The 13,934-nt window shown below is 43.0% G+C and overlaps 1 protein-coding gene across 3 annotated transcripts in view; it reads left to right on the top strand.

Moving 5' to 3' along the window:
• The first annotated feature begins 990 nt into the window (after positions 1–990).
• Positions 991–13,934, top strand: part of BAIAP2 (BAR/IMD domain containing adaptor protein 2) — a 62,837-nt gene continuing 49,893 nt past the window's right edge. For 2 of the 3 annotated variants that reach the window (XM_053453051.1, XM_053453050.1), the window contains exon 1: positions 991–1,132. In XM_053453051.1, the coding sequence (XP_053309026.1) occupies positions 1,085–1,132 (48 nt within the window). In that variant the 5' untranslated portion in view covers positions 991–1,084. The remainder of the gene's footprint in view (positions 1,133–13,934) is intronic. The other variant, XM_053453052.1, reaches the window with a different exon arrangement.

The raw sequence follows: 13,934 nt of genomic DNA, 5'->3' as shown, positions 1-13,934 counted from the left end.
CCATCTCCAGGAGTTGCTAAACATAGACTCACCCCTGACACTCACCTCCCCACATACACACATGCTATGAAATAGTAACGCACGCATGCTTAACACGCACACATGCTAACACCATCTTCTCATGCAATGACAAGCTAACACTATAGGCTGACACACACATACTAATGCTAAAGGCATACACAACACCATACAGTAACACCACACTCATACACATACACCGACACTATAAGTATATTACATGTTAAGTGTGTATATTATATACATAAAATACATACTGACTACTAGAATACAGTGCACATACATACACAAACACACACTACTACTTCCCTCACCTCATGGAGTGCTACATTATTAGGGCTTTTAGGGCTGTAGACCTCTGAAAGACCCTCAAACATTCTGAGCTCCTAGAGGGATAAAAGGGGGTCACAGTGGGATGGGGGACTCAAGAGGCTCCTTAAGAGGGACAGTTGGTAGGGACACACCATCCAACAAAGGAATGGGTTAAAACTTAATATTAAGGTGAGGTAAATCATTAAGGTAAACAAACGGTTAACTCTCAAAGTGCAGGTAACTCGTCTTAATAAAAGCCCGCTATTTTCTTGTATTAAGATATAGCTTATCATTATTATTAATCATTATTATTTTCTGTGTCGGTTTATTTATTCGCGCCTAACACCTTCTGTCACTTCTCTGTGTCCTTCAGCCGCGCAGGTGAACTTCCTTCAACTTTATTGGAATGTAAAGGACGCTCTGACAGAAATTCTAGAAAGCCAATCAGAACCACAGACCGCGGTTCCCGGTTTCCAACCTTCCAATAGCGAACCAGAGAAGGCGGGGGAGCGGAAGTAACTCGGGAAGTGGCTGTTGCCTGGCAACGAACAGTGCGGCATTTTAGCGGGGGCTGAGCCTGGGCCTGAGGGCGGAGCGGAGGGCGGTACGCGGGCTGGACGGGGACGGACCGTGCAGCCCCTGCCTGGCTCTCTCTATATATAAGCTGCAGCCCGGTTTGAGTTCGCGGTAAACCTGCTGCAGCGGTCTGTGGGATTAGCGGCTCTTGCAGTTTAGAGCATTGACAGGAGCCAGGATGTCCCGCTCCGAGGAGGTACACCGGCTCACCGAAAATGTCTACAAGGTGAGTCCGGCCCGGGGGGCCAATAACACCCCAAATCACCTCAAATGTGCGGAGCCCCGGAGTGAGAAAGGGTCACATTAATTAACTATCCAATATGAGACTGTAATGGTTTGTGATCATATCTTTTTGAAGGTAGGAACCAAATGTCAGCCATAAACTCTGGAATCTGAAGGGAATTTTTTTTATTTACTTTAATTTTTTTATTGGAATTTATCAATTTAATAAGGATATATAAAAAAAATCTAGATTTTCTTCATTTGATGTTCTCAGCCCTATTACCTAGTTTTGGGGAGGGGGGTTTGAGGGGGGCTGATCCTTGTGTTTTGGGTTAATGTGCTGGAAGGACAGGAAAGGGTTAAATGCACTTATTGTGTGTCAGTTTGTGGGTGTTGTGATCACAGTGTGTTGTGGGTTTCTTGTGGGGGTGTTATAATGGATCTTGTGCATCTGGAGGAAAGGGATTCTGTATCCATGGACCCACTGGGTTTTGCGATGCTGTCCAGGGGTGCCGGTGCTGAATGTGGCGGCAGATCAGACCCATTGGGCCCCCATCTAGTCTGCCCCCCCCCTAATATAAAGAGTCAATTCTTTATCGCTCCTTAGTCTCGTCTTAAATTCAGGAGCCACATGCCCGTGCATGTTTACCCCCCCCCAACTAAACCTCTACCACCTCTGCTGGGAGGCTGTTCAACTTATCTACCACCCTCTAAGTAGATTAAATAAAGATGGAACACCTCTTGATTTTCTCCGTAGTAGAGTGCTAGTTAGTTATGGAGCTGGACCAAGATATATCAAGGTGACATAGCCTCAGCATTCTATCCATTCTGAATATCTCTGCTGTCGTAAAAGAGATTAACCCTTAAAACTTTTGACAGGTCCGTTACGCAGTGATTTTCTTTTTTCAGCATTATCCGGGAAAGAATGTATAACCTCCCCCCTTACAAATATACAATTTTTAATATATTTATTACATTATTTTTTTTTTACGTGATCGAGGAACACAAAACAACCCAATTTTTTTATTTTATTTTATTTATTTTTTTGTAACCAAGAAACCTATATATATATTTTTTTTTTAAATCGTATCGTTCATCCGCCACACCTGGTTTTTAGTTCAACGTCATCTTGCCCAAAGCTGTTTATTCTTTAATACCCCACGTGACCTGTTCCTCTTGCCTTTTTTCCACTTCACAGATTTCTGCCTCTGATTTTTCTTTCCACAAATGGTCAATAACTACTTTCAATACATTTTTTTTTAACCTAATTTGCCTTAAAATTAAATTTACGGGACTCCGGACCCAGCTTGGATTATATACATTGTCATTAGAACATATATCATTGGAAACTGTCTGTTTTGCTATCCTTGGTAGATTAAAAAGGATTAGAGGTTTGTTGGGTCACATCATGGGTCGTTAACCCCTTTGTGTGCTCTTGGCGTGCAATAAAAATATATTGACAGTGAACCAGGGTCATAAAATGAATTAAAAACACCCCCTCTTTGATCCCTCTGTAGTTGCTCCAGGTACTTTAGGGTTAACTAATTTTATTATATTTTATTATATTATAATACAATTTTTTTGTGTGGCTATTGCTTTTATGCATTAAATGTGAAAAAAATGCATTTTCTCAGGGTCTGGATATTATTATTTATTGTTTGATATAGCGCTGTCATATTCCACGGCGCTGTACAATGGCTCTTGGGAAAGTGGCTGATTACAGAGGTTGCGATGGGGAGAGACTTGTTGCTTTTTGCTCCGGCCATTGGAAGATCGGTTCTTTTCGTCGTGTTAGCTGCGTTTTACGCATATTACAGATTTCCGTCCATTACGCTCAAGCAAGCAAACAAGATATTTATAAAGAACCATTTCTACTTTATTATCTTTTATTTACATAGCGCCAACAATTCCCGCAGCGCTTCTTACAGTCCCTACATTCAAAGGGTCCGACAGAGCTAGACTAAGACCATCCGATACGTTAGGGAAAGGGGGTCCTGCTTACAAGCCTACAGTCTGGAGGATATTAATAGTTAGAATTTGTCAACAGCCTATAGATTATTATTTTATTTTTATCATTAATTTTATTATATTTTTAGTTTTTATATATTTTTTGTTATTATTATTTATTCTTATAATATATGTGGTTACTTAATGCTTTGTCCAATCTCAGTGAAGCTTGAATATTATATGTTTAATGCTTAGTATATATTTATTGTTTATGTTTAAGACTAAATGTGGCTGATCATGAAACACAGGATTCTACAATGTTACATTTTACAAAATAGTAACGCATCAGTGTTACTGGCTAAAAAATACTTTTTATTTTAAATTATTTATTATTTTATTTTATACATTCTCCTGTGGATCTCGTGCTACTGTATTTTAGTGTGTGGGGTGGGCATCTATGGCCCCCTCCTTTATTCAGGGTCCGGATCTCCTGGTTTTCCTAAAGAACGTCGGCACTTAAGGAGTCAAAGAGATTATCCCGGAGTCTGCTGTGCATTTTGTTCCCAGGCCGCTACCTGAGCCGTCCAAAGTGCCTTCGAGCGTGGCGCACAATGGCTTGTGTTTGCCTTCGCCTTGTGATCCGGGGCTCTGTTTGTCTTGGCTTTGGAAGTATATCACAGTAACCTTTCTTCACAATGGACGGCTTTATCGCAGCCATTAAACCTATAGACAGGCATGTATGCCCTAACACGTCATCGGCCCTCCTTTAGGGTCCCGCACGCGCTTATAGGCGGCCCCCAGGATCATACGCTGCCGGCGGACGTTTTAAATCCCCCATTGTTTCTCTGAGTGCCTGTTGATGAGACGTCGATACTTCAGCAAGGACTTTCTCTGTTCTGGAGTAGAAATCGCCTGCCCGGAACCAGTTAGGGGCTGCGGTTCTAGACTGCGTTCGGCTTAAATAATATTAATAGACGTGGGGCTAGTCCTGCTGTAAAGAACTTTAATCGCTCCTTAGTCGCGTCTTGGATTCAGGAGCCATATGCCTATCCCATACATGTTTAAATTCCCCTCCCTGTATTATTCTCTACCGCTTCTGCTGGGAGGCTGCTCCACTTATCTACCACTTATCAATATCCAGCCAGGTGTATATAGGCTGTATCACAAGCTAAATGAAACGACTTCTTCGCTTATGGATCGTTGTCCAGAAGTATTATCCCAAAACGTAAGAGATTTTTTTTTCCCTCGGTTGCCATAGCAACGTACGAAGCCAGCGAAGGAGAATGAGAGAAGCCAATTAACGTGTCAGTTCGGCAATTTGGAAATCTGTCTGTGGGAGAAAGTGCTGTCCCTTTTTTTTGGAGGGGGTGCGGGGTGCGTGGGTCTGCTTCTTCTCCCCTCCAGCCCGACGACTTACATCCAAGAGGCGAACGCTGTGTCTGGAGCTTTAATGATACGACCCGAGAAGGCGTTAAGAGCGCATCGCTGTGCCGCCCCCCCATGTACGAAAAAGAAGGGTCTCTAGAGAGATTTCCTCTAACGAGCTGCCCTCTCGTAGGTTAATCAACTAAACGCGGCGCTCTATGTCTCGATGATAATCGCAGGCAGGAGAGGAAGGAGTTGGTGTCCTCGCTGACGTGGATGGCAACCCACCTGGGACGGTCTCAGGAACCCGACACCCTACGGGGAGTCCATCATGTTAATATTATCGCCCCGCGCGCTCTTCTCACCTCCAAACGTGTATGAGGTGCAATGTGGCCGCTATTCCTCCTATCCCCTTGTGTTCTCTTGCAGAAGGTAAGAGCGGCAAATCATTCCAGCTAACAGATTTTTATTGCTTGTATAGAAAGGGAATGTGATGGCAGATCTGGCCCATTCGGCCCCATCTAGTCACCCGCCTTTCCTGCTGTAAAGACCTTAATCGGTCCTTGGTTTCTTCTTAGATTCTGGAGCCATATGCCTATCCCATGCCTGCTGTATTAACATCTGCCACTTCTGCCGGGAGGCTATTCCACTTATCTACCACCTCCTCCGTAAAGTAATCCAATCTATAATTATTTAGCCATGTGATAAATGTAAATTTTCTTGAATAGAGAACGCTCCATGGCGAAGAATTCTCTTTGAATGCTGATGTGATGAGCTTATGTTTAGGGCGAGATACCCGCCGACCCTTCGCCTTGCGTCTGGGAGATAATGAAACCCTTAAGCCCATCATCCGACGCTCTTCAGCAGTGACAAGTGTCCGTGGCCCATGGCCGTGTCTCCGCATATAAGGAGAGGGCTCCTGGCGATGGGTTTCTTCGCCTGCGTACGGAACACACCTTTGTTTGTACCTGTGACTAATATGTAACGCTGACGCTTGTCTTTGCAGAGGAGGAAAAATAGATTGTATACCGGAAGTGTTACCCGTTCCAGAAGAACGTGTTGTTCTTGGATACCGTGTATCTGTGCCTTCCTTACTGCCGGGGGGGTCATCATACCCCCCCTTTGCTATAATACAATCATTCTTTTTGCTCATCATACATAAAAGTTGCGTTAAATCGGAGATGCCCCCCCCCCGTTACTACAATGTTGGCAGCTCCAGTAGGCCAGAACCATGCAATCACTGTTTTTTTTGGCTTTCCCATGAACCGGCGCTCCCACAGATCGTTAAGCCCGGGTCACGTGCGTCTTCGGTCTAGAGGACATGACCCGATAATTGAACTGATCCAACGCGACCCTCTCTGCTCTCCAGCAATTACAGCCCAGCTGTTTGACGCGGTTAAGTGGCGTTATTATGGCTGCTTACTCAGCATGCGGAAAACCTTCGGGGTGCGCGATCCGAGCTCTGCGGACTTCATTAGACTTCTACCCAATCGGTTTGACCTTTTTATATACGGTTACATAGTATCTAAGGTCATTATATGTAAGATAAAACACTTATATTATATGCATGTAATGGCACCAAAGAACAGTAATCTTAAATACGTCCGTCTTAACATATATATATATAATATAATGTGTGTTATACAAGAAGTATTTGTGGAGTGTATGTATTGTCCATGGAAGAATCAAATGCTGACTCGTTATTTTTGTTGTTTGTGGTTATTTTACTATAACATTTCCAAAAGTCATATATTTAGCATCATGGATTTAATTGTTTTTTCTCTGCTCTGAGCAGTTGCCCACTCTGGGTCATCCAGTAGCCTGTTCGAGTGACGTCACACAGCTGCCTTTTGTTTGGCTGGTGACATCACACAGCTGCCTTTTGTTTTTGTGTTCCACTTTTGCACAAAATCTTTTTCGATTATTTAACACCGTGCGATATTTCGGAAGGAAGGGTCCAAGCTCCGTAAATGTTCCGTACTTCGTATTGACTTGGCCCTGAGTTGTAAAATAGGCTGTCGCTTGATGCACCGATCAATGCTACTGACGAGACATCTGATTAAAGTGGTTTTGTGTTCTCATTTCTTGAATGTGTTTTTGCTTTTTTTATTATTTCCATTAGTAAAACTTTTATTTTTTCCGAGCGCTGGATTATAAACACGATGTCTTTTCTGCCGGGGTTCTGTGACTCTTGACTTTGCAGGAACCTCGACCTTAAAGCTCATAATGATTAACTTCTCCTCCCATTGTTAGCAAATTCCCCGGGATAGAATCGTTGTTGGCCGGGGAAATGTTTTGCCTTTATTTGAAGCTGATTGTTGGATCTTTAAAATCATTAAAGGGACAATTTAATGTCAACGGCAACCCCTCTAAACAAGCAATAACATAAACCAAGTGCCTGAGCTAGAAGGATAATCTGGCCACTGAGTTGGCCACGATGCCCCGTGTACACATTCTTTCCTTTTTTTTGCTGAAATGCAGAATTCACTATTTGTTTTAACATAATTCAGTCGTGTTTATTGATTACCCCGAGTCGGGGGAGAGCTGACAGAAGTATTTGGGTAGCTGTCATGTTTAACCTTTCGGTAACACTGTGGCATGTTTCGGTGACCTAGGCACTCCCTTTTATGATGTCATACATACCTCTTCCACACCTGCTGCCTCCTGCTTACATCAATAGTCTCGTTTCCATGTAAACATATGGAGAGCCAGAGCCAATAACGGGCAAACTTACATGGAACGCATGGGCTCGCTGTACAAGCAAAGCTGAAGGGGGAGCAGTCGATATGATATGTAATATGTTCTATATAATATAGTGTGTGTATGTGTATATATGCTTTTATGGAGAAGACAATAGATAAATCTGCTTTTGGGACTGTAAGTATCTGTATTAAAATGTCATCCCTGCACCTTTTAATGCTGTCTATTAAAATCATTATGCAGCGGTAAGGAGAATATACCTTGGCAGCGTGTTATTATGCAAGCTTTACGCACTTCGACTGTCTGTAATTTCGGGAATAATTACAGCTTTCAGAAGGTATTAATGTATCTTTGGTCCCGCAGACTGAATCTGCCTCGCAATCAGCTGCCTGCATGTTAGATGTTTGGTAGAAACGCTCGGGTCTGACTGGTGTAACCGATACCGCGTCGGGTCTCGGTCTTTCCAATAGCCTTTAGTAAGGCAGAAGTTACCGTAAACGTGTGTCCTGAGCTCTTATGGCTGTTTATGCCATTAAGGGATTTATAGGACGAATTATGTATTTTGTTTTTGTAAACACGTTCCCTGCTGTTTATACAAATTAAATTTTATGGCTGTAGAACCCTGTGATAGATCCATACCCAACAAAAAGGTGGTATGATCGGTGGAAAGATGGACAGACAGGGGGATTTGGGTCCCCAACAGGGACGTTTTGGAGGTATGCCAATTGTACGGGAGTATGTAGCATGTCTACTGAATTGACAATTTAAAAAATAACACGCTTTGTCTTAAATTGGAGAAGGTCTGACAGCTATGCCCCTTATTGTGGTGAGCTAATGGACAACAGGACAATTGGTGGCTCTTATTGGACAAACCACTCATAGTCATACTTGGGAATGCTCCGGGTTTGATCTGGAGTCTCCAGATGAAGGGCTGCTTTCCCTGGGCCTCCAGGTAATTTTTCTTCTTTTTCTGGGCAGGGGAGCAGCGTTGTCCTCACCTACTCCCTGCCTGGTCTCCCTCCTACTCTCATCTCTCATAAGGCAGAGGGTCTAGACCCACCTCTGCCCCAAAGATACCCCCCGTTTTTTTTGTTATGCTTTTATTTATATGTCTCGTATTATGGTGTTTTGATACAATTAAATGCAAAAACAAAGCCAGTTTACTGTACGGCTCAGATTAAGATGGACCTTCCTTGGATCTCAGAGACGTTGGAGCGTTCATGTCTTCTACAATACAGTAGAGAGAGCGCATCGTTCCTATACGCAAGAGCGATACCAGTTATACAACGAGCTCTCGCGCCTACAGCCATCCACTGGATATGCCATAAGAGGTTTATTTAATTAGCAATTCTGCAGATTCTGTTATTACATCACCTCTGGTGCTTATACTTGGCGCGCAGAAAGCCAGTCTTGTTATTAAGGTTGTTGGGTGTGAACGCAAATAATTAGGTTGGGTTTCTTGATTAAGAATATCACAATACAGAGGTTTTTGCCCCTGCATGACAGCAAACCATCTGGAAAAACCTGATCGCAAGTATTGCTTGTGACTGGATGATGGATATTTTAAGCAATATGATGCATTTCTAATGCCCTAAAGAAGAATAAACAAGTTGTTTTGTATCTTGTATATTTTTACTATAGAGATGTAGTAGTGGTATTCTACTTAATGTAATCTAAGAACAGTATCCACTTTACTTTTGTCAAACAGTTAATCAAGGCCAGATTAAGGCACTTGGGGCCCTGGTGCAGTTACACAAAAATGGTCCACAAGGTACTTGCCACATCCACTGCTTGCCTCCTGGGTGTCCCTCATAGCCATACCTGAGAACTTTCAGACTCTGACTACTCTTTATGGGTGAGCGGTCATGTTGATGCTGGAAACCTTTCTTGTGGGGAGGACTGCGACCCCTTACCCAAGACCAAGAGTTTCCTCATGGTATCTGGAGAAGAGGCGCTTCACACGGAGTCCCTGGGTGAAACCCAGAGAGCTCCTAGGTATACGTATAGCTAGAAGCTCCCTCGCTGTCCTGCTGATGTTGAATGCGAGACTAGCCCCACACGCAAGAAAACCTGTTTTCTGGAGGAAAAATGGGCTGGGAGTGGGGCGATGCAACACTACATCCGCGATCTGGAGTTTCCCCATGGCGACCTATAGAGGCAGCACTTCATACACAGTCTACGGGTGAAACATGGAGAGTTCCTAGGTATGCTCATAACCAGAAGCTCCCTCACAGTGCTATGTTGAAGGAGACCACATCATGGGACCCAATCAGATGTTCACCTTGTTGGATGAGTGAGAGAGGATGAGTGTGGGCTCCTAACAGGGCTGGGGACCTGGAGTAATTGCTCCATGTGCTTCACCATTAATCCAGCTCTTCCATTAATGTGTCTGCATGAGGCCCTTGGCCCAAAAGAACCCCACATCAAATAAATAAGAGCCAGACTTAAAGAATATGATGGCCCTATATAAAAAATAATATAGCAAGCAAACAGTTGTCTGGATAGTTTGTACACACATGTATGAGAACTGTGTAATCCTAAATATAACCAGAATCTAAGAGCCTGACTGAAAGATAACCTCATTTCAAGGCAAATCTTAATATAGCCATTTTTTTTCTATGGAAAGTCGGTTCATACAGCTAAAACATCACCTTTCTAAGTAGAGCGATAAAACAAACCCAGTAAATTGGGACAGTGAGCAAACCTTTTTTTGGGTTATAAGCCAAAAATAGTCTCAGCTACATTCACACATCACTATTTTAATTGGGGATTGTTATTGTGCACAGACTCCAGTGCCTTTTACTGCATGCAAATCCGTGCAGGCGTTCTTTCGATATTGGAGTAAGAAAATTAGGCTTTTTTTTTTTCTTTAACTCCTCCCCCAGCTGCCTCTGCTGACAGCAGTGAGCATTCTTAAGTATGCCTCTTGCACATGCTCAGTGGAATTCCCATTCTAGTCAATGGGAGTTGAGCTCCTATAGACTTGAAATGGGATTGTCTGCTGTTTGTCACTTAAATGGCTGACGCTAATGCTTCCTGGTTTCAGCAGCGGCAGTGAGAGGAGAAGTAAAATGAGACACAGGTATTTGGAGTCTGATTTCTTACCCGACGGTTTTCCCATGCACTCGCATGCCCTTGACAGGAGATCTATTGTTGGGCATTGGTCGAGCTTCGATACACTGTTAAAATGTAACAACTGATATAATACATATGTCATATGATATGTCATATATGATAAAGGAAACTGTAACTTTCTGTACATTTGATCAAAAATAAAAATCTATGTAAAATGTATCCAAACTTGCAATTTACTGTTCCTTTTAATAAAAGTTCTGCCAAGGAAGGAAGGAATGGGTGCTGCAGCCGTAAATAATTTGCACCATTTAATTTCAACACATCACGAAAAGGGGAAACCAGAAAACTCCCTTACATGTTTCACGTCCACAGATGCTTGATCAAAGCCTATGATTAAGAGCAACGTGTTTTCTGATAGCCCCCCCCCCACCACCACCACCTCACTTATGATGTCTTGAAATTAAACGGTGCAAATTATTCACGGCTGCATCATCCATTTATTTCTATTGCCGGTTGGGCTTTCCGGGTAGGGCGAGGAGGCTAACGCTCGCGCTAAGCCATCTACTCTAGTGTAGCCAATGAAGGGTTGCCCATGATGGCCTTGGCATGGCAAACGGGTGCATTTCTCTGAATGTTAAGTTTGGGAGCAGTAATTATATGATCATATATATATGATCTTTATAGAGTTGGGGAAACTGAAGCAAAAACTCTAAATGCTTCTATTCTCCGTTTTAAGAATATGGTTGACTATCGCTCATCTATTGTAAAGCTCTATGGAAGAGAGCCCTTCTTCGTCTTTGTGCACTTGTTGCTCTCCCAATATTATGACATGGTATTATGTAAAGGCTCTTAGTGATTCACACTATTGCAGAACATCGTTGCGAGCCGGAGTACAACAGTGACCAAGTGAGCCAAAAACGTGCGCTACCTGATTAAACCATAAACCACCGTCGTATTCTCGGAACTGATAATCGCTTATTAAGTCGAAGCAGAACGCAGAATGCATCCAGCACTGGATGAATCATAAGCACTGGAGTTACAAGGGAAATACGCCTGACACGAGAACAGGCAGAGTGGTAACTATGTAATCATCCACGCTTAGAGACGCAGTGCCCTGGGTGTATACAACATCTCAAGAATTTGCTAGAAGCAACTGATGTATAAGTCCCATCAGCCGTAATGCGTACAGTCATCTCCAGGCTGGAAATTTCCATTGGTCTCTGGCCAACATACATTGGAACGTCCAGAGGTAGACGACCCGGTGCTTCCCTTCTTCTAGATACGAGGACAGTTAAATGTCCCTTCGATGTTGACCTCCCTTATGTTTTTTTCCAGCCATGTTGGATTTACTACTATGAAGAGCAGTATATACCATCAATGTTTTAAAAAATATTTACGAACAAGGTTAGGCCAGGCTTCACTGATGTCTTTGTTTAGTTGCGTATTTTATTATTTATTTCTAAATATAGAGAATGTACGTGATTTGGGGAAAATGCACAGGTGGAACCCCCGTGCAGATCTTGCCTTTGGCCCAGCTCGCGACGGTCACTACACCTGCTCTCTTGGCAAATATCTGCCATCACCGTATGCTTGGCATCTAGGACGCCGACGCTTAAGTAGCTGCCGTATTGCTGGTTGTCGATTCGGACATATTTTCCTTGTGTTGCCTATGACTCATCCTACGCCGCATGTATTATATCTGTGTTCTGCTGCATATGTGTTGCCAGCTTCCTATTTATAAGGGGATTGTCAGCGTCGAAAGAGCGGTAACAGCTTGTGATTTCTTTGGAATGATGCATGTTTTCGTAGTAATGTAGCTTTGCATGTATTTTCCCCCATTTCCATCCCAAAGGTCCAATATGAACCATGAGTCAGTCTTCATGAAATGTCATTTATTATGTAACTCTTCTTGCTGAGTGATGTCACTGATTTTTCCTCTAATGAACATATAAGTTATTATGGTGGAAGTTCTTCTTCCAAGTGTCCCTCTTGTGACACTCCAGCCATCATTTGAACGTTAACCCATACGATGGCTGATAAGTCCCTTTAAATTTCCGTGGTGTCTTACAAATTAATAGTGCGATTCTGCAGAAACCCCCATATGCATTTGTCTCTATCCCCACCGCACGCCTTTCCTCCTGTGATGTTCTTCTTTTTCAGGAGCTCAGAGTGTTTGCTGGGTATGAGGGTATCACAGGGTTCTACAGCCCTAAAAGCCCCAATAATGTGAAAATAAAGGGCTAATATGCAATGTGATGTTAAGAATATTCTATCGCTAATGTTGATCTCCAATTCTGAGTCTTTTGCTGAAGTAATTGTGGAGTGCAGAGAAGATCATCCACAATTTGTTTATATCCTGCATCCTTGAACAAATCAAAAGCTTCAATGTCTTTTCATGAGAACAAAGACCCAAAATGATAAAGAGCAGAATGAAAGCCCTTTATAGGTATTTTAAGGCAGCTTATTGTACTTTTAGAGATGTGACAATGAACCATTTTTTTCTGATTCAGTAGAAGGTCTCCTATCTGTGACCGTGAACATTGGAAACTTATTAAAACAAACTCCCAAACAGAGAACAGTTGTGGAACTCGTACTCTAGAATGCTTGGCCAACATGCGGCTGGCTGAGCATCCTGGAGTTGTAGTCCACAACAAAGCTTTCCTGTATTGAGTATGTAAGCTTGAGGGATCTCTAACTGGCATTCCTCCCACCGCAGCCAACCTCCCGCTCCTCTGTATGAACCACTTTTAGTACCAGTGAGCTTGTGTTTCCATGGAAACAAAACCACAGTTTCGAGAGGACACTTGTCTGATAGATTCCCACGTACAGTCAGCATTTTCGGGTCCCTTTCCCGATCCATATAGAAAGCTGTAATACGGCTACTATGAAACGACATTTATAAACCACCTGTAGCTATTATGTCAAAATCAGACCTAAATCCAAAAATATGTAACTGCTTCTTGACTCTACACAAGATCATCCTGTCGCTGGAGACAAGAACCAGAGACGTCTCTTAAGATCAGGTTTGGTTTCACACGGACATGTGCTGTCACAACAGCTTGGAACGGCGGTCTCTGGCTGCACCGAGGCCGTCTGTCTCTATAAAGAACCCCAAAGCGCGATAGCCGTAGTCACAATAGCAACAAGCTTCACTTTAGTCTTCTGTGTGTCTCGTGAAGACACCCCGTGCCAAACGTTTTCAATCTAAACTCCATTTAATTTATGCAAACCTCTCCCTGTATTATGCAACTTTCATAATCGTAAGCAGGAAAGGTAGCGATTAAGCATAAAACCCGTCGTCTTGTTTCTCCTGGGGATTCTGCGTTGTTGTCAGACAGGGAGCTTGATGGCCGCTTTTCCGTCCTCCATGGTTTTATGTGGATGTGATTGATGGATGTTTGCTTTTTCCTTTTATAAGTAAAATAAACATGCCATTTCATGGGAACCTTCCTGACAGTTCTTGCTGTTACAGTAGGAAACCCTTCTTGCATCATGAGGAGATGGATGTCTACCTCGTGATGGTGGCCCTCAGCAAACGCCCGGTAGATAAAACTCGGGTGGTATCAAAGGGCTACGTCGTGGTAGCAGACATAGAAACCCTGTTGTCATTATGGTGCTTTGTATTAGTGACTACAGCAGTATCCAACAGCCAGCATAGAAGAAGTTTACCCATTTACTCAAGGAGAAGAAAAGCCACTTCCGCCAGCTTTAATGTTCTT

Source organism: Spea bombifrons, chromosome 13 (genome assembly GCF_027358695.1).
Source record: "Spea bombifrons isolate aSpeBom1 chromosome 13, aSpeBom1.2.pri, whole genome shotgun sequence".
NCBI classification, from domain to species: domain Eukaryota; kingdom Metazoa; phylum Chordata; class Amphibia; order Anura; family Pelobatidae; genus Spea; species Spea bombifrons.
The sequence above is the reverse complement of the archived record's forward strand: the minus strand, read 5'-3'. Positions and strand labels throughout refer to the sequence as shown.